Here is a 23,207-nt window from a genome sequence, read left to right as displayed (position 1 = left end):
TCCTTTTATGCAGATTGGAGATTTTTCAGTCAGAACAAAAAACAAGCAAACAACCCAAGCCAGCACACTGAGCTATTTCAGTCGCAGAAACCCTAAGCCACTGGGCCTCACAAAAGCTGCTGAACGGGTCAAAGAAGAGATCGGGTCAATGCGGGCAGGTGTAAGGTGACAGTCTCACTCAGAAAACCAGCGTTTGGAGATGCATTTGTGAGGAAAGGCAATTCATGTCTGTCCAGACCTGGGGTAGTGATATCCCCCGAGCCTCCCGCGGCTGAGCACCGGAGGGCTTCCTGCGACAGGCGATGGTAAACAGAAGAGCCTTCTGTGGCGTCCCTCCCGAAACCCGCAGTGGTGCCAGCATCCCTGCTCCTTCCTGCACGGCGCCCTCGCCCTCTGCTGTCACCTGCTCACTGAAGAATGTGCCAAAGGCCGGCCCCGACCTCTGCCTCTGGAGCTCTGGGCCCAGGACGCCAGCGCCCTTCCCTCGTGTCCCAGAAGTCAACCGGCTCGGCCCACCACCTCCCGTCCCTCCTGAACCTGCCATCTCACTTCCCCATGTGCTCTGGGCATCGGGAAGGTGCAAGAAAATAAAATTCTCAAGATGCTCCCGATTCGGGTTCTTCTGAGGGCTTTGAAAAAGTCTTGTTCCTGCTTCCTCAGTGTCATTACCGCTGCTATCGTTCCAACGGGAGAAGCTAAGAGCCAGGAACGGCTAACTCCACAACAGTGACAAAATGTCTGGTTTTTAAAGTTCACCCAGTCTCCACAAAGGGCTGAGAAGGAGCTGGAGTGTCACCCACCTCAACGGCTCACATCTCTGAGGGCTGCTCGCCATCTTGGCAGATGGCACGGTCCTTCTCTGGAAGGACCCAGGAGAAAGCTTTTCCTTACACTGGGCCCGAACTTACTCCCTGTGGCTGCCCGTTCTTTGTTTCAAGCCTCAAGCCAGCGAAATCCTTCTTTCCCCAGTAGCTGTGCATGAAAGCACCAGATTGCCCCACTCCATCCTTCCCACGCAGGAGGCCTCCTGGTGGCCGTGGTCCCCAGGCTAACTGAGGGAGCCAGTGAGCCTGAGGAAGTCCGTGGGCTCCTGAAGGCTCCATTGCGGACACGCTCAGTCCACTGTGGGAAGCACAAGCATGCGGGCTGCTTTGCCCCGGAATCTACCACATCCTCTTACATCTCAGCGATGGCTTCACTTTCCATACGGGCTTTAACTGAGGACCCAGTGGAAACATCACACCAGGAAGCACAAAATCCACATGACACTGAGTTAGTGCAGCTGGGAAGGCTCCATCTGGGCAAGCACCTTCTGTCAATGGCATTTATTTAATGAGAATAAAAAGCAAACGCAATGAACTATGAAGGGTGGCTCAGGATATAAAATAAATATAAATGCTTACCTCCCCCTGGAAGCTCTTCAGCAGTGGCGCTACCTGCTTGCGCAAATCCTGGAGCAAGAGGGGTGGGTCAGGAAACAGCCATTGCAGAAGGAAAGAGAAGGGAAACATTCGTTAAGGCCTCCTAAAAACAGCTTTGAATTCAGTGATGATTATCATTAGATAAAGCAATCCTGGTACCTCCCCTGTCCATTTCCTTCATTCGTACAACATAAATCATGCTGACTGGCTCTCCGTAATTTAAATGAACTTACTTGGGAATATCACTAGATTCTCTTTCTTCCCGAGGCCCGGCTACACACACCTCATGCTGAATGTGCTATGGACTCGAGTGTTGGCTGGTGTCAGTCTGAGATAACCTGCTTAGTATAGAATAGGATCTTATATTGTACATTTGACTTGTTTGTATCTGAAAAGGATCTGGGGCCACCATCCTGCATTTTAGCTGTTTCTTTTAAGCACTGTTACTGGGGGATACGTCTGTTTTGAATCCGTGTCTGATACGGTCGGTGGAAATTTCATCCCAAGCTACCAGTACCCCTTTCATAACAACGGAACACCCCAGAGGGAAGTCTGTACGATCTCCTTGAGAATATTTTCTTTCAAATGAAGTAAGTGACTAATGCACAACATAGTGATTATAGTCAATAATACTGTATTATAAACTTCAAAGCTGCAGAGAGACGAGATCTTAACTGTGCTCAACACAAAGAAGAAAAGACAATTATGTAATGTGATAAAGGTGTGAGCTAAACACTACTCCAGCAGGAATAGTGCAAGTTTGCAAAAGTACCAACCAACCCAGGGTACACCTCCACCTTACACAACGTTACGTGTCAACTGTATCTCAATGGGAAAAAAAAAATGAAGTAACTGAGAATATGCGTCAAAGACTTTGAAATATACTCAAACAATGCAGCTCCTCCTTCATCGAGACATGGGGCAAATGAGGTATTTACTGAACATGATCTACGTGCCATATCAAATTTAATAAGTCTGGGCCAAGGCCAGGCATCTGCCTATTTTCAGGTTCCAAGGCTGATGCACACGCCAACTGATGAGTACCGGCAAACAATGGACATGGGCCGATCAACCCATAACACAGGAAGGAGGTGAAGTATTATTTCAGGATAAGAGCCCAGGTGCTATGGGGAGAGCACAGAGGAAGGATAAATTCAGATGAAGGAGGCGAGGAGCGGTTTCACAGAGGAAGTGGCATCTGGGCTGAGAAGGCGGCAGGGTCTTTGCAGGCCAGTTCTCAGTATGCCCGCCCGTGCGCACGTCCCCTCTAACCCGCCGTCGAATACACAGATGCTCCTGGGCAAATAAAGAGTCTGGACGTCTATCTACAGCTCCTGGGTCAGAACCCGGTCCATCAGATGGAAGGCGGCGGACAGAGCCCTGATTCCAAATTCTGGCCCGGCCACTCACTCTCTGTGGGAGCCCGGGATGCCACTCTACCTCCAGAAGCTCAGTTTCCCCTCCCCAACGTGCTTAATAATACGAACCACTTTCACTACTATGAGTAACATCATAGTTACCATTCAGGGAAAAGCGTTCTAGAAAATTTAGAGTTACCCTAAATCCATGTGAGCGCACAGAAGACAGTCTTCTCTGGCACCAGGACTTTTTCAAGCCTCACTTGAAGGTGGATGAAAAGGGAACCCCCACACCCCAGAAGGGGTGGGGGATGACCCCTCGGCCTCTCTCGCTCTGGGATGCTGTGATTCTCTAAGGAGGCCCGGCCCTGGGCCTGCTCAGCGCCCCCGAGGTGAGCCGTCCTCATCAGCTGTGTGTACGTACACAGAGCCACGTGCGGTACCTGCTTGCTCTTTTGCTGACTGATGGACAGCATTCTGTGCTCCTTTAGCCTAGCACCTAACCCAAGGGCCCTTCTTCCATCCTAAGCTCGGAAACCAGCTCACTCCCTCACAGAGCTGAGCAGCGTTAGGAAGAACGGCTCATGATGTTTCCTGCTCCTGGGTCCTTTGTGGTTTTCCTCTGGACCAGGGCCTTTAACCATTTTGGGTCGTGAAGCCTTCTGAGAATCTGAGGAAAGCTATTCACTCGTCCCTCCGGGTTGCAACTCTGCGAATGACTTCGCTGTCGCCTTCCTGAAGCCTACCCACACGACCCAGGTTAGGAGCCAGGTTAGGACCAGGTTAGGACCCAGGTTAGGACCCCTCGTTCCGGCCTGTGCTGTCCAGTATATAGCCACCAGCTAGTTATACTTAAACATAACTTAATTAAACCGAATTTAAAAATTCAGTTCCGGGCGCCTGGGTGGCTCAGTTGGTTAAGCAACTGCCTTCAGCTCAGGTCATGATCCCAGGGGCCTGGGATCGAGCCCCACATCGGGCTCCCTGCTCTGCGGGAAGCCTGCTTCTCCCTCTCCCACTCCCCCTGCTTGTGTTCCCTCTCTCGCTATGTCTCTCTCTGTCAAATAAATAAATAAAATCTTTAAAAAAATAAAAAAATAAATAAATAAAATAAATAAAAATTCAGTTCCTTCGGTTGTAGAAGCCACGTTACAAGGACTCAGCAGCCACATGAGGCTGGCGGCTACCAGGCCAGAGGGCACAGATCCGGGGCTCCTCCTCACTGCAGAGCAATCCATCTATCAGACGGGGCTATGCCGTAAGCTCTCTGCCAAACACAGCTAACCCACATTGTTTTGTACTGTGACCCTGTGCAAGTACTTGATCAAGAAATGTTATCATTTCCCTTTTAATGATACGTTTTCCTATAGGTCGCATTCCTAAGGGTGATACCATTATTTCCCCAGAGAAGGCAGTACTTTTGTTTCTCTGCCCCAACCCTTTCTATGTTCTTACACCAAGTTCAATGACAAAAAAAGCTGTCAGAGTCTTTATCAGCCTCTTCCTAAATAAATAAGGCCATCTGTGATAGACAGTCCTCAAAGATGCCCATGTCCTGATCCCTGGGGCCTGGGGCTCTATTAGGTTAGGGACTCAGCAGCTGTGAGTAACTTAGGGACCCTGAGCTGGGGAGACGAGCCTGGTTGGCCCAAGGGGGCCAGAGGCAGGAAGGAGGGCAAGAATACTCCTTTAGCCCGAGTTCTTCTCCGGGGGACAGAGGAAACAATGTACACCAAAAGCCGTAAGTGGGGAACCAGGGATGAAAAGGGTGAAGAATGAGGGGGATCACCGTCGGATCCCAGCCAAGATCAGTGGTAAAAGCCCATGTTGTAACCACAAGAAATGAGCCACGCTCCTTTGTCAGAAACCTGGGACCACAGGTTATGACGTGGGAAGTCTAACGTGAACAGCCCACTGTGTGTTGGGGATAGGGTGACACGGAGGGCAAGGTGGCAGTAGAGAGAGCCTGGGGACTCTGGGGGGGGGACCAGGCTGGTCCCCTGCCCTCCTCATCCGTCCCTGGGGCAAGGACAGACAGGGTGAGCGCACCGCACTGCTCTGGTCACAAAATTGCAAACACAAGATGATGGATGGAGTTTGCCTGTTGTTTGTTTTCCAAAAAGGCTGACTTTGAGGAAGGCAGCTGGTTAATGAGGTGCGGCTGTATTCTCCAGTCTTCCCGCCAAGCAGCCCGGTGCTAGGGTTCGCATCCTAGTGGGTAAAGAGCTGGCGAACATTCATGAAGCGGTGCTGGCCCAGTCCATGGCACGCAAGCCCGGCTTTCACAGATATGCTGCAAATCTTCCTGTCAAGAGGCCACAAACCGGGGCGCCTGAGTGGCTCAGTCGGTTAAGCGTCCAACTCTGGGTTTTGGCTCAGATCATGATCGCAGGGTCACGAGATCGAGCCCCGCATGGGGCTCTACCCTCAGCAGGGAGTCTGCCTAAGGATTCTCTTTCTCCCTCTGCCCCCGCTCTCTCTAATAAATAAATAAATCTTAAGAAAAAAAAAAAAAGAGGCCATAAACCCATGTTCATCTATTACGTAAAAATAAGATGTAAACAGTTCAAGGACAGTAACTTCAATGTGATACTTGTCCAACAACCATTCGAGCCCTGGGCTTCGGGATGGCCCCTCGCTTTCCAGGGAGCTATGGCTGAGCGCCCACCCCACCCACACATGGTCTGCAGGCCTGCCTCGCTGGGTCTGACAGCTGGTGGCATCTGATGGCCCTTGGGCTCTGGAGAGGGGACTCCTAAGGCTTTCCACGGGTCCAGATCTGGCTGCTGAGAGCTGGAAGCCAGGCCCCCCAGTGTCACAGGACGTGTTTCCTGTTGCTTCTCACTGTGAGTCTATAAAGGCAGCTGTGATTGTAAGAGTGCATCCTCTTCTTTCCAGACTAGGGGCTGCTTGAGGGCAGGGAGTGGGTTTGAGGCCCCCCGCCCCCAGCACCCCAGGTGGCATCGCCGGCAGCCAGCGCCGGGCTGGACAATATTTTGCTGAGGAAATCCAGGCACAAGAGGTTTTAAACCTTGAGTGGGTCAGTCATTCCTTTCCCCAGAGGGTCAGTCCACTACACGCAGGACGGGGGCAGGGCTGTAGGTGTGGCCCCCGGCCTGGGTTGGCACCGACACGAGGTTGCTCCCGAGAGACTGAATGCCATGTTGGACTACATTTACAGGAGCGCTCACCTCAGTCCCCTGCATGTCTGGAACGGGGCCTGGCACACAGAGGGACCTCAGAAGACACAGAGTGAGTGCATGAGTAAGAGGAAGACAGGCAGCTGAACAATCCCTCAGAGGGCATCAAGACCTGGCCGCGCGAGAGGGTGCCTGCATCAGGGCCAAAAACCAGGCGCCGACCACCTACGTAACTTAAAATTTCCCACGGTTACACTGACAAAGCAAAAAGAAACAGATGAAATGAGTCCATCCAAAATATTTTCATCTCCCATATAATCAATATAAAAATGATTTTAATTTATTTTTATTATTTACTTAATTGACAAAGAACGATACTTCTTTTTCTGGTGTTAAAGCCTCTGAAATCTGCATTTTACACCTCGGCACATCTCACTTTGGACCGGCCACATGTCAAGTGCTCCCTCCACTGACCCCCCGTCACCCCACCATCTCACGGAGCAGCTCAGGGCTAAGAGAGGCAGTCACCATGCATCAGGGCTCTCTTGGGAGAAAGGGTCGAGGCTGGCCAGCACCATCCCCCCCCAGATGGTCAGAGGGAGATGTGAGAGAACAAGAATCAAGAGAAGCAGGAGGAGAGCCAGAGGAATAGATGCATCACAGACGTGAGGCGCAAGAAAACCACTGGGTTTAGCAGCCAGGGAGTTCCTGGTGGCCTTGAGGGTGCCCCAAATGGACTGGGAGTGGAACACAACCTGTGAGGGGTGGAGGTGCTGGGGCTCTGAGCTCTAAGGAGAGAGGGGGGGACGGTGAGGAAGAAGGTCTCAGGCCAAGTTAACACCAGTTCTTGTGACTGAGCGTGTGACACACAGCAGCCCTGCCAAGAGAAGGGAGAGACACCCACATTTTACAGCCGAGGATACGTGAGGCTCAGAAGGGCAAGAACACTAATCCAAGGTCACACGGCTGGCAGTGAGGACGTAACCCCAGCTCTCCAAGGCCTGGGCCACAGTGAGATTCTGTGAAGGAATCAACCACCTTGGCCAGGTGTGGGCACAGGGGTGACACTGGGGGGCCACCTGGTCAGTGACATAGGGCGGGGCACACACCTATCACTCAGGAGTCTTACAACGGGCCCGGACTCGGAGGGGAAATGGTGAAACTGGACAGGGTCATGGAACGTGGAAGGCGGCAGGGCCGAGGCATTTGGGACCCCCGTGGATGACAGAAGAGGGGTCAGGGCGTGAGTGCAGGGAGGCCTTGGTGCGGGTACAAGACCCAGACACCCTGGAGGTCAGCCCACCAAACAGTACCTCCTGCTGGGCTTGCCCTCAGTCGACCCCACAGCCCACCAAGCTGGCTCCAGGCCCGCCTCACGAAAACAGCAACTTGGACAAGTAGAAGAGACGATAGAAGTGTCCCTGTGTTCTGTCGCAGCACTCCAGGCAGGCAGAAGAGCCTCCCACCATGGCTGTAAATAAAGTAAACTCATCTCCACTGTCCCTGCTCTGACCAACCCACTATATTTGGTTAGAGCACAATCATTCCTTTGGACATAGTGACATCTCATGACAAGCTTGTTCAAATAACCTTTTAGATATATATTTTTAAACTCTTTCTAAAAAGATTTTATTCATTTGTTTGAGAAAGAGAGAAGGAGAGCGCATGCGCCTAAGTGGGGAGGGGGGAAGGAGAGGGACAAGCAGACTCCCCGGTGAGCAGGGACCTGACATGGGGCTCGATCCCAGGACCCTGAGATCATGACCTGAGCCCAAGGCAGACGCTTAACCAAGTGAGCCACCCAGGCGCCCCTCAAACAACCTCTTAGAGATTAAAGTTGGATGTGTGTGTTTGTACTCACACAGATACGTATGTTTGAAGAACTTTAGAGGTAAAAAGGCACTAAATATTCACGCACACCCATACACACACAACCGGTATGTTTGTATGTACGTCAAGCCACCAGCTAAAAACTCCCCATTCCAATTTTATTTTTGGCAGTTTGAGAAATTCCTTATCCAATTCTGCCACCTGCAAATATTATCTGCTTTCGTACTAAACTAAGGAGACAGGGCCGAGGATGCTCACTTGTGACCCTGGGCCGCGCCACCATCGTTAGTGAGCACGTGACATGATTTACTGTCCTTTTAGAACGCGGCGCCCTTTGCTGTCCCCACAATGCCACAAACTGCCGACACAGTGTGTCTATGTGCCCTTCTCTGCAACTGTAAACTGAAGAAAGTGGGGGCCAGGCCAACGAAAATCATATTGGCATGAACTGATAATGACGGATTTAACACAAAGATAAAAAACACTCCATAATTCCAGGGTACCCCCTAATTACACTGACAGGTTTTGCAGCGCAGTTTTAAATTCGCTTTGATTCTGTACCATTTACTGAGCAAAAAGCAACAAGCATCTTAACACGTAGAAAGTGATGTCCTTGAGATTATTAATATCCATGTCTGTTGGCAAAGCCAGAAGAGCGCATTTCGACCTTCTCTCCCTTGAGTGCATTCCAAATAATAAGCAATGTTTATAGACAGACGCTTCTAGGTGAAAAGGATTTTCACTGTTCTCCAAACCACTGATTCACAACTCACTTTTGAGATCAGAAAACTGAACGGCAAAATGCAATTGAGGAATTTTCTGTGTAATGATGACTCCTGGAGAAAATCATGCTGATTTAGAAGCCAAAAACAAAACGGAACAAAACAAAATCACCATGTGGCATTCAGATGCACCTGTGAGGTGCAACATCCCAAAACACAGTCCCTGGCCGCACACGGTGTGCGTCTTTGGCTTTCTGCCCATTCTGGGCACCTGGGTGGTCTCTCGGGAAGGTTCTGTCCCTATATCCCCTGCCGTCTCTCCCATTCCGTGGGCTGGGCATACCACAGAATCCCATGCCACAGATATCGAACTGGTGGCCACCGGGGTCCACCTGTGCCCAGGAAAGAATGGTGCCCAGGACATGCCTGGTTAGGCTTAGAAGGACAAGCAGGTGAAGGGAGATGGCTCGGCTGTCATGTGTCAACAAAAGGAGGCTATGAATCACAAACACATCTCCAATCATAAAACGGTTCCTATTTTCCAAATCTTCTGTAGTCCAGACTTTGCAGGGTGTTTTACTAAATTTTACATTGTCCCTTTCACTTCTGCTCTTAGGTAACTCACATGCATTTCTGTCAAATGACATTTCAGACTCACTGATGTCTGACAGCGTCTCTCGGAGGTGTCTCATCCCCTACGGTGGCAGCCCAGGAGTGGGTCCTGTCTTCTCTGGGGACAACCCTGCCTTCCCAGGAGCACGAGGGGGGGGGGCAGGGCAGTGCCCGAGATTAAGAGTGTTCCACCAGGGCACCTGGGTGGTTAAGCGTCTGCCTTTGTCTCTGGTCATGATCCCAGGGTCCTGGGATCGAGCCCCGCATCGGGCTCCTTGCTCAGCAGGGAGCCTGCTTCTCCCTCTCCCTCTGCCTTCCCCTCTGCCTACTTGTGCTCTCTATCTCTCAAATAAATAAATAAAATAAAAATCTTAAAAAAAAAAAAGTGCTCCACCGACTGAGCCAGCCAGGCGCCCTTATTTTAGGCTACATTAAGCAAAGAGTGCTACTTCTTAAACTGGGATGTCACTGACTTCACTCCTCACTCTGCTTCTGAAGATGGTAAGACGTGTCCAGTGTATGCTTTACAATCGATAAAATACGGCACGCCAATGAACGGACGTTAAAACAACAACACCTGAGTTGTTTTTGTTTCGAAACTATAGTGGCCTATAGTTTAGGTATTGTGGCTATGTTTTTCAAAGGGGTCCTTGTCTCTTAGAGATATATCCTAAAATATTTATGGATAAAATATGGTTTTTGCTTCCAAATAATTTTACAGGGAGGGGGGTGATGGGTGAAAAGAATAAAGGAAGGAGTGTGTTGGCAGGCCGATGGCGGTCACAGATGGACAACGGCACACACGCAGGGATTTGCTGTGCTCTTCACCCTATCATCTTGTGTAAGTTTGAAATAGAAAATGTTTTTAAGGGGCGCCTGGGTGGCTCAGTCGTTAAGCGTCTGCCTTCGGCTCAGGTCATGATCCCAGGGTCCTGGGATCGAGCCCCACATCGGGTTCCCTGCTCCGCAGGAAGCCTGCTTCTCCCTCTCCCACTCCCCCTGCTTGTGTTCCCTCTCTCGCTGTGTCTCTCTCTGTCAAATAAATAAATAAAATCCAAAAAATGTTTTTAAAACACTAGATTTCACTCTGAAACACGCGAAGCCTTCAGCTGACTGATCACAGGGAACAGGCAGAGAAAGAATTAAGAGGTAGGAGGTAGGGACTATCTCTCTTAAATTACAAACTATCAGCTTGTCACCTGTCACCTTCATCAGGTTAACCTGGAGATGGAAGGGTCATCTGGTCCAATCTCCTGCCCAAGGCAGGAGACCTCTCTGTGGTATCCTGGCCACGCAGCTTGCCCTCCCGAGGCCGCTCCGTCCCTCCTGGGACAGTCATGGTGTGGGAATGTGTCTCGATGTGGGGTCATGGTTTTCCAATACGGGGCTACCAGCGCCACCACGGAAGGCAGATATTTGGAAGAAAGCCATCCTGAGCGGGCACAAAGACTGTGACTACCACCAGCAGTTCGTTAATGAATAATTCACAATCAATTGTTTTTCTGAACAAAACCCAGAGCAGATTCGAGATGATTCCACTCTCACTGACTTGCTTTATGATGTATTTTCTTGAGAGGGGGATGAAAGAAGCTGGTTCCCTGACCTGTGGGTCTGCTCGGGGGCTGGGGACATGAGCGGCTGAGGCTCAGCACCCCCTTTGGCCCATCCAGTATTTGCAAACCCCGCTCCTCTCGCTCCACAGACCGTCTTCCCCACACCACGTCTTCCCTCCAGACCAAATGCCACTCTAGGCCTCTTGCCTCCCGAGTCTACAGATAGGTTCTAGCTGCTAGACATACAGATCATACAGATGCCAGACAGGGGTAACCTGGATGGAGTCATTTCCTTTGCAAATCAAGAAATTCCTCTCTATTTTCTTAAACAAAAATACAAATACGTCAAATTTCAGCAACAGAGTCCGCCATTTATAAATGCATTAAAACACAGTAAATACAACATTAGGTTGGACATAAATACTGCAGTTTAACCGAACTACCACTTGGCCAAAAGGTGATTATAAATTGATGATTTTTTTTCTTCCCAACCGAGAGACTCATCAGACTGAAATGAGAAAACGGTCTCTTTTCTGCAGCTTAAAGCCAAAAGACTGAATACTGTTCAAAATCATCGAGCTCCTGATTCTTTATGCTGATGTCTTTGCAGTTCTAAAATATCCTGATGATGTCTGAATCATCCTTATTAGCAAAGAAAAACCCGGGTGGTGCATCATAGCGAAGGCTGGCCTTATTGACCATAAACCTAACCGTCAGCTTTCTTATCGATAAGCCATCTCTCTTCTACAAATACCACCCATGCGTATTTGTCCAGCCCAGTTTTCTAAGGTAGCACCAAGGAAAGAATACTGATTATCTGGAAAAGAAAAACCATTCTTGGTACTTATTTCCCTGCACGTCGTTTAGATTCAAAGAATTTCTCCCTTATCAAGTGCGCCAGAGCACAGCCCAGGTGTGGAGGCTTGAAACCTGGACGCTACAGATTATATGGCGTGCAGACTGCCGAGCTCAACTTTAAAATACAGTTTGGCGCAAAGTGAAGTTTCTCTTCGTGCCGCGATACTGAAACCTTCGCTTCCGGTCTTATCACCTGAAGATGAATCATGCGGCTATCAATGGAACACCCTACTTTTGGTTACTTTTATAGATGGATGTGTACTCCCTCCAGTCTCTGGGATAGAAAAAAGGTAATGTTAAATGGCATTTAAGCTGAAGTGTTAAATAAAAAATATCTTTCTATGCAACAGCAGGCAGTTTGTCCTGGCAATTTCTCAAAGATTTTAGTTCACAGATTTGAGAAAATTCCATTAGCTTTAATTATTTATCAGCAGTCAATTTAGATTACTGTTGTTGACCTATTTTTACAGTGCATGGGCCACCCAGCAATGAAATAAATGAATAGTCCTTTTCTACAATGGCTGATTTTCTGAAATAATAGAAATCTAGTTTAAGGAAGGAATGAAACCCCAAACATGTAATTACCACAATATATAACCTGCCATGCTGCCTTTGGAGCTGGATAAAATGCACATCTTTGTGAGTTTTTTTGGTTATTAAATGAGATTATCTTGAAAGGGATAAACTCGCTCATGCTATAATTTCTTCCCATTTAAATTTCTTTGCTCCATTGAAAACATGTTCTGTATCTTGGCAAAAAAGCCTCTAACACTGATGGATATGCCTTTAGCACTGTGCCTAATCGAACTGCATAATGGGAAGGCCTGGCTTTGCGGAGCTGCAGGGGAGCGAGGAGAGGGTTCCTGGCGGTGAGCGCCGACAGCCAGCCGTGGGCACCCCGAGTCCCCTGGGCAAGAGCAAGTGTTCTTCTTTCCGAAGACTCGTTTGATGATGAGAAGTGGCAGGTTTATCGGACTGCTATGCTCGAACTTGGAGCTAAGGTGATGAGGGCTGAGGATGGTGCCCAGATTCAAGATACAGAGGCCCTGGTTTGAAGGAAGAACCGGAAGCGCCTGGGGGCAGCTTAGCAGTATGGGAGAGCCCAAAGGTCACCAAGCCGGCGGTTGTCAGAGTGAGATCTGGGGACTCCTGGCTCCTGGAGGCCCTTCCAAGGTTCCACGAGGTCCAAATTATTTTTGTTATTTGCCTTTTCCACCCTCATTGTCTTGCAAAGGCACATGGAGTTTTCCAGATGCTCTATGCCATGGGATGAGGTCATCACTCTGATGTAAGGACACGTGTGCTTATGTAGTCTTGTGCTTTAAAAAGTGTCAGTTTTAGGGCGCCTGGGTGGCTCGGTTGGTTAAGCGACTGCTTTCAGCTCAGGTCACGATCCTGGAGTCCCTGGATCGAGTCCCGCATCGGGCTCCCTGCTCGGCAGGGGGTCTGCTTCTCCCTCTGACCCTCCCCCCTCTCATGTGCTCTCTCTCTCTCATTCTCTCGGTCTCAAATAAATAAATAAAATCTTTAAAAAAAAAAAGAAAAAAAGTGTCAGTTTTAACCTCTAACGCCTCACTATGGATAGATGCTCTCTGGAGTCCTCAATGTTAAGAGGCCAGAAAGTTGGAGAAATGGCAGCTGCAAGGTTTCTGGCCTCGGAGTATAGAACCGCATCCAGCTGTCAGGATGTCAAGGCGGTCTGATGACCTGCCGGAGCCCCGTGAAGCAGCTGGGCCAGTCGGTCACCCCGGGCACCGAGGCCCTCCCCCTGTATCTCATGGTGTCTGTGGGCCTGAGGGCTTGGAAGCACTGGCGTCATCCCTGCCTGGTGGCTCAGGGATTTCCGGCAGGACTTTTGGTGGCCAGCGGAGGAGACGACCTCCGGTTCCTCTGACCCGTTCTCTACATACATCTGATTTCCCTTTAGGTCACTTTCTGAATAAGGGCTCATGTCTAAACCCTTCGTTTTATTTCCGAACTTCGAAAATACTGCTGTGATTTGGTTACGTAGCCACACATGGCTGGGTTTTGAGTTTGTCAAAGAGAAGAACTACATATTTCATTATAAAACCATTCGAACATTGACTTCATGCCATGAAGGAGCTAGTCCCAGTCCTGCCCTCATGGGGCTTACATCCTCTGTGAAATCTGAACCAAGTCTAGATTCTAAGCCCTCATGGGGCTTACATCCTCTGTGAAAACTGAACCAAGTCTAGATTCCCAAGTCTAGGCAGCTAAGGGGCAACGCACACCCCAAGTCTGCTCCTGGGGCGACTGACAGTGTGAGGCCGGGAGGAGACAGTGAATACCGGTGGATTGAATGAGCGAACAAGTAGATGCTCTTCTCAGACTCAACACCGCACCAAACCTTTATGGGAACTGCTGCAAAGGGGATCCATGTGCCATACAAGGGACCTGCCCCAGGGGTGCCTTTCTACCCTGGGACTCTCTGAAAGGAACCAGGAAACGGGGCTCTGGCTTCACCACACCCACCCATTGTAATTGATGCCAGACCTTAGGCCCTGCTGACATTTAGACAAATGGGCTACTTGTTAGAATGGAGATTAATCCATCAGTTTAGTGCTTCTACTTCTGGGAATGCATCCACAAGGATGACCAGAGACGCAGAGAGAGATTTATGTACAGCAATGTTTAGCATGTCCTGTTTAGAAAAGAGAAAAATTAGAAATAATACAGATGCCAACAGGAGGGGGTTACTCATTCAAGTTGAGTAAAGCAATACAATGGCATATTAGGTAGTCAGTAAAAGTATTGTTTAAAAAGATTTTATTTATTTATTTGAGAGAGAGTGTGCACGAGTGGGGGGAAGGGCAGAGGGAGGGAGAGAAGCAGGCTCCATGCTGAGCGGGGAGCCCCAACGGGGGACTTGATCCCAGGACCCTAGGATCACGACCTGAGCCGAAGGCAGAAGCATAACTGACTGAGCCACCCAGGCGCCCCAGTAAAAGTATTTTTTTAAGGATACTCAATAACTGCCAGTTAGTCACCAAATATCTGTTGGGTGGCTATTACAGGCCCTGAGGCCCTGTTACAAGAGCTCCTTCAGTTGGGAGCCAGACCCCTGAGTGCCTGCGCCACCTGGGTGAGAGACGCTAGTGAAATGGGCACCCCCTGAAAAACTCTGCCCCTGGCTGGTGCCCTAAAGGGGAAGAGCATGGCGCTGGGGGTGTCTATGGGGCAGACCTGGCCTGGGCCAGCAGGGGGCGCTCCTCTGAGAAAGGGCACTGAGCCCAGATCTGTAGGACCAGTGGGGGCTGAAGAGGGGAAGAGAAGCCACAGACTACTAGATGGGTTTACAGTACGACCCCCATGCGGGTAAAAATGAATAAACGTCCATATATGTGTGTTTGGGGTAAAAAGCCAAGAACTATATCGGTGTTACGTGGTAAATGAACAGAGTTATAGCTGATTTTTCATTTCTTTGCCTTTAAATAAATCGTATCCTCTTCACAGCAAAAACACTCTTTTCAAAACTGAGGATGTGGATCAAGTAATAGTTTAAAAAGTAAGTGGAGGGGCGCCCGGGTGGCTCACTCGTCAAGCGTCTGCCTTCGGCTCCGGTCATGATCCCAGGGTCCTGGGATCGAGCCCCTCATCGGGGTCCCTGCTCGGCAGGAAGCCTGCTTCTCCCTCTCCCACGCCCCCGCTTGTGTTCCCTCTCTCGCTGTGTCCCTCTCTGTCAAATAAATAAATAAAATCTTTAAAAAAAATTAAAAAATAAAATAAAAAGTGGAGTTTCTAAGGTTTGCAGAGCAAGTGGGTCACCCTCTGCCACTCCTCTCTGGTACAATCTCTGGACATGGTGACGCCCACGCGGCCAACTGAGCGGTCAGGCGTTATTTCAGTCGACACAGGGCCCGCAGAGAAAATAAATACTATACCTGCTAATGCATGGCCAAACTACATGTCCTTCTCTAAGGAAAAATTATTTTATAAGCGTAGTAAGTGTCAGCAGGAAACCTACTGGTCTGTCATTTTTTTCTTTTTCATTTATATAAAATAGTATGGTTTGGGAAAAGCGTGCTACAAAACAGGATGTACGGCATGATCTTTATTGTTTTAAAATATGTATTATTTATGAACAAAAAAGAGATTGGAAAGATCTAAAAGCAACACGCTAACATTTATATCTAGGATCACAGGTGATTTATTATTATCTTCTTTATGCTATATGCAAATTTCTATAAGGAACAGTCATACTTTTTATAGTCAGAAGACGAAGTCGTAGATCTCAGACAATATCGGGGAGACTTAAAACATCATTGCAAACCGACACCAGAAGGGCAGGGAGAACCCGCAGATGGATCCCAGACAGGGGATGCTAGCATTCAGCAGACAAATCACCAGACAAGGACAGATTTTGCCAACGAGACAGAGGAGATTTAAAACCAGATCTCAAACATACCCCCCTGCCCCACTTCCCTGTCCTGGTCTCCGTTTTGTTTCCCCACCCGAAGGCCTTACTTCAGATTTATTCAGCATTTGTGTGCGTAGCTTACCTAAAATTAAACATTGCGGAAAAAGATATACCTTCATCCTAACTTAATGATCAGCGCACACTGTTATTAATATTTACTTGCTTCACAGAGCTGCTCAGAGGAGTAATTAATAATAAACGATAGGAAAATCTCCTTGCAGACCCAAAGCACACTGTAGACGCTTTCTCAGATACTCACACACACACACACACACATGCCAACAGAGGCGGGGACCTTCCTCTGCAGGGTCCCGCTCCTTAGTAGCAGAACATGTACTTGGCGACCCTGGCGCAACCAGGAGGCCCCAAAGACGTGGGATCGAAACAGGGGCTTTATGATTATTACTTGTAATTTTTCTTTCGGAAAATACTACAGAGCAAAAGGGCAGATGAAATGCAGGCCATAATTTCTTAATTTCGAAATGGAATTATTTATATCATACCGCTGGAAACCAAGTCTAAGAAACACATGTGAGTCAGCGGCCAACTAGAGAATTTAAACCTTAGGAATCAGATTTTATGTCTAAAGACGCTCAGAGGCTTCCCAGTGGATTACCTCAACCACGCAATTAAGGAGAAACAAAAGTTTCCAGGGCAAAGAAAGACTTCCTGGCCCCCCTCCACTTCAGCAACCCAGACATGTGGCAGACTACAATGCTCGGCTCCAGGAAGGGGGCCCAACGTCATGCCACCAAAGGATGTCCTTTTGAGGCACCGAGGAAACACCTCCTTAGTTTCTCCCAGTCTTACCCAGCAGGTGCCAGCCCTCAGAGACCCCAGAGGTCAGGGATGAGGTTTACGATGCAGGCAAGGGCAGGGTGAAAAGGTGTTATTCATCGTACGCATTATGCTAAGGCCTCAAGGTCCAAAAGATACTTCACTGACTTTTCACTCTTGAAAGCCTGCAGAGCTCAAGGAATATGTCTGAAAAGAAGTCTGCTTGGTACCGATGTCTTTGCCCAACACTGCAGTTCGAGGCAGGCGTGCCATTTCAAAGGAAATCCTGGGTGGGGAAGGGTGGCGTGTGGGAGGAGCAAAGGACAAACCCAGTGTCCCTTTGGGATGTGTCCCCTCGGGGTGCCATAAATGTAGCTCTTAAAGGTACTTGTAGACAGCAACCCATCGTGAAGGCCATACAATTCGGTTTCTACAGGCCTACTGGCCAGGGTAGATGGCAAGACCCAGACTCAGCTCAGAAACCCTGCACTTCAGGAAGAGTGTGTATATGACTAACTCAGTGGAAAAAGCAGAGCCCTCTGTTCCTGGTGTGGGAGGGAGGGTGACCAGCCACAGAACATACCCTGGGTGTCTGGACCTGGGTCTACAGAAAATTGCTAACGCTTACAGATTTACTATGCTTCTGGTAAACCAATGGTTTTAAAACACTTCTGGAATTCCTCTAGCAATCCTTCGCAGGTCTGTTACCAAATCCTAACTTCTACACGGTTCTGGAATTTTCTTCTGAACATACAGCATGGCTTCTTTGTAATGCAATTCAGGAAAGAGATACAGCTTAACAAATTCTATATCTCTTGGCCAGAGCCGTTGGCCCCGCTAGATGAATCATAGAGAAGTCCATAAATGTCGAGAGCATTTGCACACAGACTTTTCTTTTATTACCTTATATGGCAAATATAGATCTATTTATCTCTAATCAACGTGAGCTTTAGAGTTTTCCCTACCTTACTGCCTTCCTTAAAAATGTCTCTTGTTCTACGACTCAACCGCACACCCAACAATACTGACATTCAGTACCCCGGGCTGGTTTGTTCTTTTTCTTTTTTTTTTTTTGGCACAAGGACAGAATGTTTTACATTTACAAATTTACAAATTAAATATCTGAGGTCAGTCAAAATACCTAGCTATTTACATTCTTGCTATACCATAGATGAACAGCAAGGGGCTAGGAGGATTTCCACAAGAATTTAACCTGAACGAGTTTTCTCCCTCAAGGAATCGTGTTTCTTATCACACATTCAGGAATCAGCTAAAAAATAGTGGTTGGGGCTGATTTTTTTTTTTTTTGACATATTCCTCAAAGAGATAAACATAAAAAATATTTTCAGGCTTCCAAACACGGACTGCGGGGAAGTTCCATGACTGGCTAGGCCAGTTTAAGAACGCTCTGGAGAAAGCGCACTGTGTTCACTCAACTCGCTTAAAAAATGCGTACCGAGAGTTAAGCGAACAGAGCTGTGAAGATGAACCCCAGACCTGCCCCACTCCTGAAGACACAGAGGGGGAGCAAGGCACAAGGGGGAGGAGACGACAGAGTGCTCCAGCCTTCAGAGAGAGGGCTTTGGTTGTGGGCAGGTAGGGGTGGGTTTGGTGAAAAGGAGGGGGGGGTTGGCACAGAAGGGAAGGAGGGCGGGCGCAGGGAAGGCTGTGGGAGGGGACCGACCGTGAGGTTACTGCACCTGCCCAGAGAATGGCACAGGCAGGATGGCCCCTGAGGCAGGGGTTAGGGAGCTGGGCCTCCTCATGACCCCAGGCTAGACTTTAAGTACAAGACTCAGCCAGACATCGGTCTATCTTCTCTTTTTATTTTCATATTTGCCTTTGCGACAACAGCAGAGTCTTCAGATACAACCTCTACAAGATGCTGAAGGCCTGTAAGAGATCAGTGAGGGAAATTGGCCGTATGGCCCGGGGTTCAAATGTTCAGCTGTCCGACCTGAGGTTGGGAGGATTCACCTGTCATTCTATTGGGCGCCCCTTGAGAGTCTTGGATGCAAAAGGGTGTCTGTTGGGAATGTCTGTGTATTTGGAGGACCACTGGTAGGTCTGTTTATATCAAAACAATGAGAAATCAACAATATGGGGACCGACCCTTCAAACTTCATTCAGAATACCCTTTTTCTGTCGTCCGAAATGATCTGTAGCAAGTATCTCTTTTAAATTCAAGTGTCATGGCAAACTACTAACTGCCCCCTCTCAGTCTCCTACCAATTCCACAGAGGGAGTTGGCAAAGACATGCAGGAGAGGTCGTCTTTGTCTCCCAAATCCCACCAACATCCTAAGAGAGCAGCAAACCTTTCTAGAAAGACATTTCTTGGTGGTCTTAGGGGAAAGAGTTTAGGGGGATGAGTGTTCTGCCAGGCAGAGGATCAAAGAAACAGAATGTGCCCGGCATGCCAAGTGCTGGGCCTGCCGGTGCTTGGACACATCACCCTCTTACGAGTCTCTCTTTGTAACCAAAGCTCTTCCCGGCTTCCCACTACCAGATAGGAATGCTAGGAGAGCAGATGGCAACATGGGTATACTAGAAAACAATACATCCAAGGAGGGGTTCTTCCACCTGAAACATCCTTGTGAGGGGTTACAGAAATAAAGTTGAATAAAATAAAATAAACGCCTTGGGCTGAGCAAGGTAGACCGACAGTCTGGCATCTTCTGGGACGGTCCTCAGGGTAGCAAGTCTCTGGTGTTCGCACACACGACCCTCCCCAGAAGTCCATCAGTATTCACCTGAGCCTCTTTGAGACGCTCTTTATCATGGAGTCATGCATGCATAAAGACACAACTCCATCACCTCGTACGCTCCTTCCCCTTCTAGGCTAGCTTCCCTGGGTGTGGCCATATATTTATGAGATGCCGACACACGTATTCCCCGAATATAGATTTGATTCCAGAAATGCTCTGTCTGCATGGTTCAGTGGCTCTGTGAACCTCCCTTTCTTATGTAAGCGCATCTGCCAAGTCATCCTTATGGAAAATTTCAAATCAACCTGGGTTGGAACTCCAGCTCTGCTGTGTCCTGGCTGTGCGAATTCGACTCTTCCTAAGATTTCTCTCTGAACCTCAGATTTTCCCCTAGCAGGTAGGAATGATGCTACTAGCCTTAAAAGAATGATGTCTGACACACGGCAGGCAAGCAGTATTTTTGAATCAATGAACGCAATAGGTCCTCAAGGTGGCGGTTACCGGGATGACGACGGTGACATTATGCCCTTGCTGCAGGTGTACGACTCAGAGCCCCGAAACCCCTCCCATCTTTCACCTGCATGGTCTGCAAAGTGTTCCTATGTTGCAGGTGGCCACTTACGTAGTCTAACCTGATTGATGGCCAGGCTGTTATTTCTCCCTGGCACTGAGTCAAGGGCCTGGCATTTACTGGGTGTTCATGCCATGCTGCTGACTTTGGGGAAGCCAGAGCCGTCTCAGCAACCCCTGCTCCCTCGAGCTCTTCCCTACGCCACCCCTAAAGCTGCCAAGTGCGGCTCACGGGGCCTTATGCAGGGCTTGGCTGTGAGGACTTTTCCCACTTTTCCCGAACAGAAATTTCCGAAGGTGATCTCTGCTAGTTTGTGGCTGGGAAGGTCCTTTTAATATCCCGGATTTCCTCCACTGTTACCCCCAAAGTCGGCGCCCTGCATTCTTCTCCTGGATGACGTGGGAATGACTTCCTATGCCCATCTTGTGGACACTTGGCATTTTTATATCAGGCCAGGGAGGCTGCTCACCTCATTTTTTTTTCTTTTGAAGACGTGCACTGTTCTGAGAGGTTGGATCAGAGCGACCTTTCCTCTCCAAGGCTCTGTGTGATGGGCCAGAGACACTCTCTTTCTGTGTCTTAACATGTACCAAAGAGAGATTAAGCTAAATGAGGCATCCATTCATGAAGGCTCACTGAAATTATGCCTGCTAATCTTTTAAATGGCAGGAACATTATGTAATACAAAAGGAATCTTAGTAATTTTAAAGCTTTTACCCAACTGAGAAAGTCTAAATTTATAGAAACTGGAGATAAAGAAGTTCCAGAAGGCTGACCAAACTGCCCCCCACCCCTGGTGTGGGGAAATATAGAAAGATACTGTACTGAGTGAGAAGGGGTGGAGGGTGGAGGGCGGAGGGCACAGGGCACAGGGCAGGAGGCTGGGGTCCCAGACCTGGCCTGGGCCCTAAGTCCCTTGAATCGCTTCACCTGTAGAAGGAGGCTCGTCATCCTGGTGAAGACTGAGACGTTTCCTGAGCCTTCTGTGACTGCGAGCTGGTCTGCTGCCCCTGCAAAGCCTTTCTGTGGTGTGTACTTTGGGGTGATGCAGGACACCTGTGGCCACATCCCATGAGGAGTTCTAGGGGCATCATTCACGAGGCCAGCACTGTGGCAGGCCCTGTCCTGTGCTGTCTCGTGCATGTATCAGAACAGCCCTTGAGGAGTGTGGAATGACGCTCACTGTGGACACAGAGAATCAGGGGCTCGAAAAGGCTGTGTTTCATCCGAGGCCATCTAGTTGTAATGCAAATTCAGGGGCCGGCTGGTGCCAAAGCCACTACGCTATGCGGCCCCCTAAGCTAGATTTCACCTGAAACTGGCGCAGGGCCAAGCCAAATCTTTGCATTCTATCCTGCCAGTTAACCTCTGGGGCCACCGGAGCGCACGGGTCCAAGGGTTCCCTGAACCGTGATGGGTGATCAAGAACCCAACCTATTTCTGATATGCCACATGTGAACCTTGCCCAGCGGGTGGAAGAAATTCCGGACAAGGGCCTGTCTGTGCAAAGCCACGATTTCACGTAACTATACCTTAGTCTCTCCTCCCGAAACAGTATTTCCTTCACCTTCAGTGTGCAATCTGGTATTTGCTACATGTTTTTCCTGCATGTGTCTTGTCCTACTGGAGCTAAGGAATGGAACCTTGCCCCGGCATGCAAGTCCACAGCAGAGCAGGACAGTGTGCGAATCGGCGTTCAGGTGCTGCCACACGCGGGGGCCGAGCAGGTCCCTCTGACCGCAGGGAGCAGCGGGGCGCGTGGGGCCTGCTCTTCCTTCCACCTGAAAGCTTGCGCAGGGGATGGAGATGTGCATGCGAATAATGACACGGCAGGGGGGCAGGGGACACACAGGAAAGAGAGGCACAGGGAAAACACGATGGAGGCTCGAGAGAGAGAAAGCCCTTCTTGCTGGATCAAGGAAGGCCAAGGGGAGTAGCGGGGCACTTGAGCCGGCAAGGCTTGGACACGGAGGGGTGTGCGGGGAGGGGGAGGCTTTCTAGGAAGAGGTGATGGTATAAGCAAAGGGAAGAAGTGAGGCATCCGGATCCCCAGGAGCCACGTGGGCCACTCAGGGGCCCCAGACACAGCCTACTCAAGGAGAGTCACCAAACATGGCAAAGGAACACAGGGGTCAGATCAGGGTTTGCCTTAGAAAGGCTGACCTGAGGGGAGTCCCCAGGACTGGCCAGACAGGGGAGCATGGAGCTGAGGGTGCCAATGGGAAAGTACACCTAGAGCAAAGGTGATAAAACCAGAAATGGGGAAAAAAACCAAAAAGCCAAAAAAACCCACAAAACCCAGAAATGGGGCAGTTGCAATGGAGAAGAAGCAACATGGTGTTCTCTAGAACAAAACAGAGGAGGACAGACAGAGGAGAGTCTACTCCTCTGACAAGGTTAGTGGCGGGGATGGAGAGACAAGAGACACCCCAAGGCAGCTCATGGAGTTATTGCAATAAGGAGGGTGGTGACAACAATGAAACCAAAGAGACATACATTTCCACGTGGAAAATCTGGAAAAGCAAAGGCTTCCCTCTACAGCCTGGGCCACACAGGCAGGGCAGGGACTTGGGTTCTTGTGCCCCCGGCGCCCACCGTTTCTTACCCTGGGAACTGCCAATGACACTCAATTTGACGCGTGGAACAGCTGTAATCCATTCCCACCACCCACATCTCGTTCTAGATCCAATCAGGTTCTGAAGAGGATGGGCCAAACTCATTCACGAGAACTTTCTCTTCCCTGAGGGAAAAAATCCGTTGTCCCTGGATTCTACTAGGTACTTGCAGGTTCCCCTTTGAGGAAAGAGTGTAGATGTTTGGTGCTCCAGAGATTCTAATAAGGCTTCCCTGTTTGAAAAGTAACCAGGCAACTGGCCTCATCCTTAAAAGCCAAGTTAGCTAATGGAGCCCCCAAAGCTGGTCCAAACCGAAGGAGACAGACCTACATGCCAATCTTTTCTTCTTCATTCCTCGGCAGAAAGGTAATAGCCCTGACACAAAGCACAGGGGGCTTTTCTTCTGAGCGGCTGCAGCCCCCCCAGAACCCCGCACTTCCTGCTTCCCCAGGTCGGCACCTACTAACAGCGCTGAAGCTCCCATGGCCTTATTTTCCAAGCTAATCTTCCATCATCTGCAAAACCCGACTGCCTGGCTGAAGTCATCTCCATGCCCGCCCGTTCCTGGTTGTTTTCCTCTTTGGGATCCTTTGCAGCTGCTCTTT

General features: G+C 49.3%; 1 protein-coding gene across 3 annotated transcripts in view; it reads right to left on the bottom strand.

Annotated features, from left to right (window-relative positions):
• Positions 1-23,207, bottom strand: part of CUX1 (cut like homeobox 1) — a 352,323-nt gene that overhangs the window by 187,341 nt on the left and 141,775 nt on the right. For all 3 annotated transcript variants that reach the window (XM_034988568.1, XM_034988566.1, XM_034988567.1), the window contains exon 3: positions 1,404-1,451. In XM_034988568.1, coding sequence (XP_034844459.1) covers positions 1,404-1,451 — 48 coding nt within the window. The remainder of the gene's footprint in view (positions 1-1,403; positions 1,452-23,207) is intronic.

Source organism: Mirounga leonina, unplaced genomic scaffold, assembly GCF_011800145.1.
Source record: "Mirounga leonina isolate KUSES-001 unplaced genomic scaffold, KU_Mleo_1.0 Mir_454, whole genome shotgun sequence".
Classification (NCBI taxonomy): domain Eukaryota; kingdom Metazoa; phylum Chordata; class Mammalia; order Carnivora; family Phocidae; genus Mirounga; species Mirounga leonina.
The sequence above is the reverse complement of the archived record's forward strand: the minus strand, read 5'-3'. Positions and strand labels throughout refer to the sequence as shown.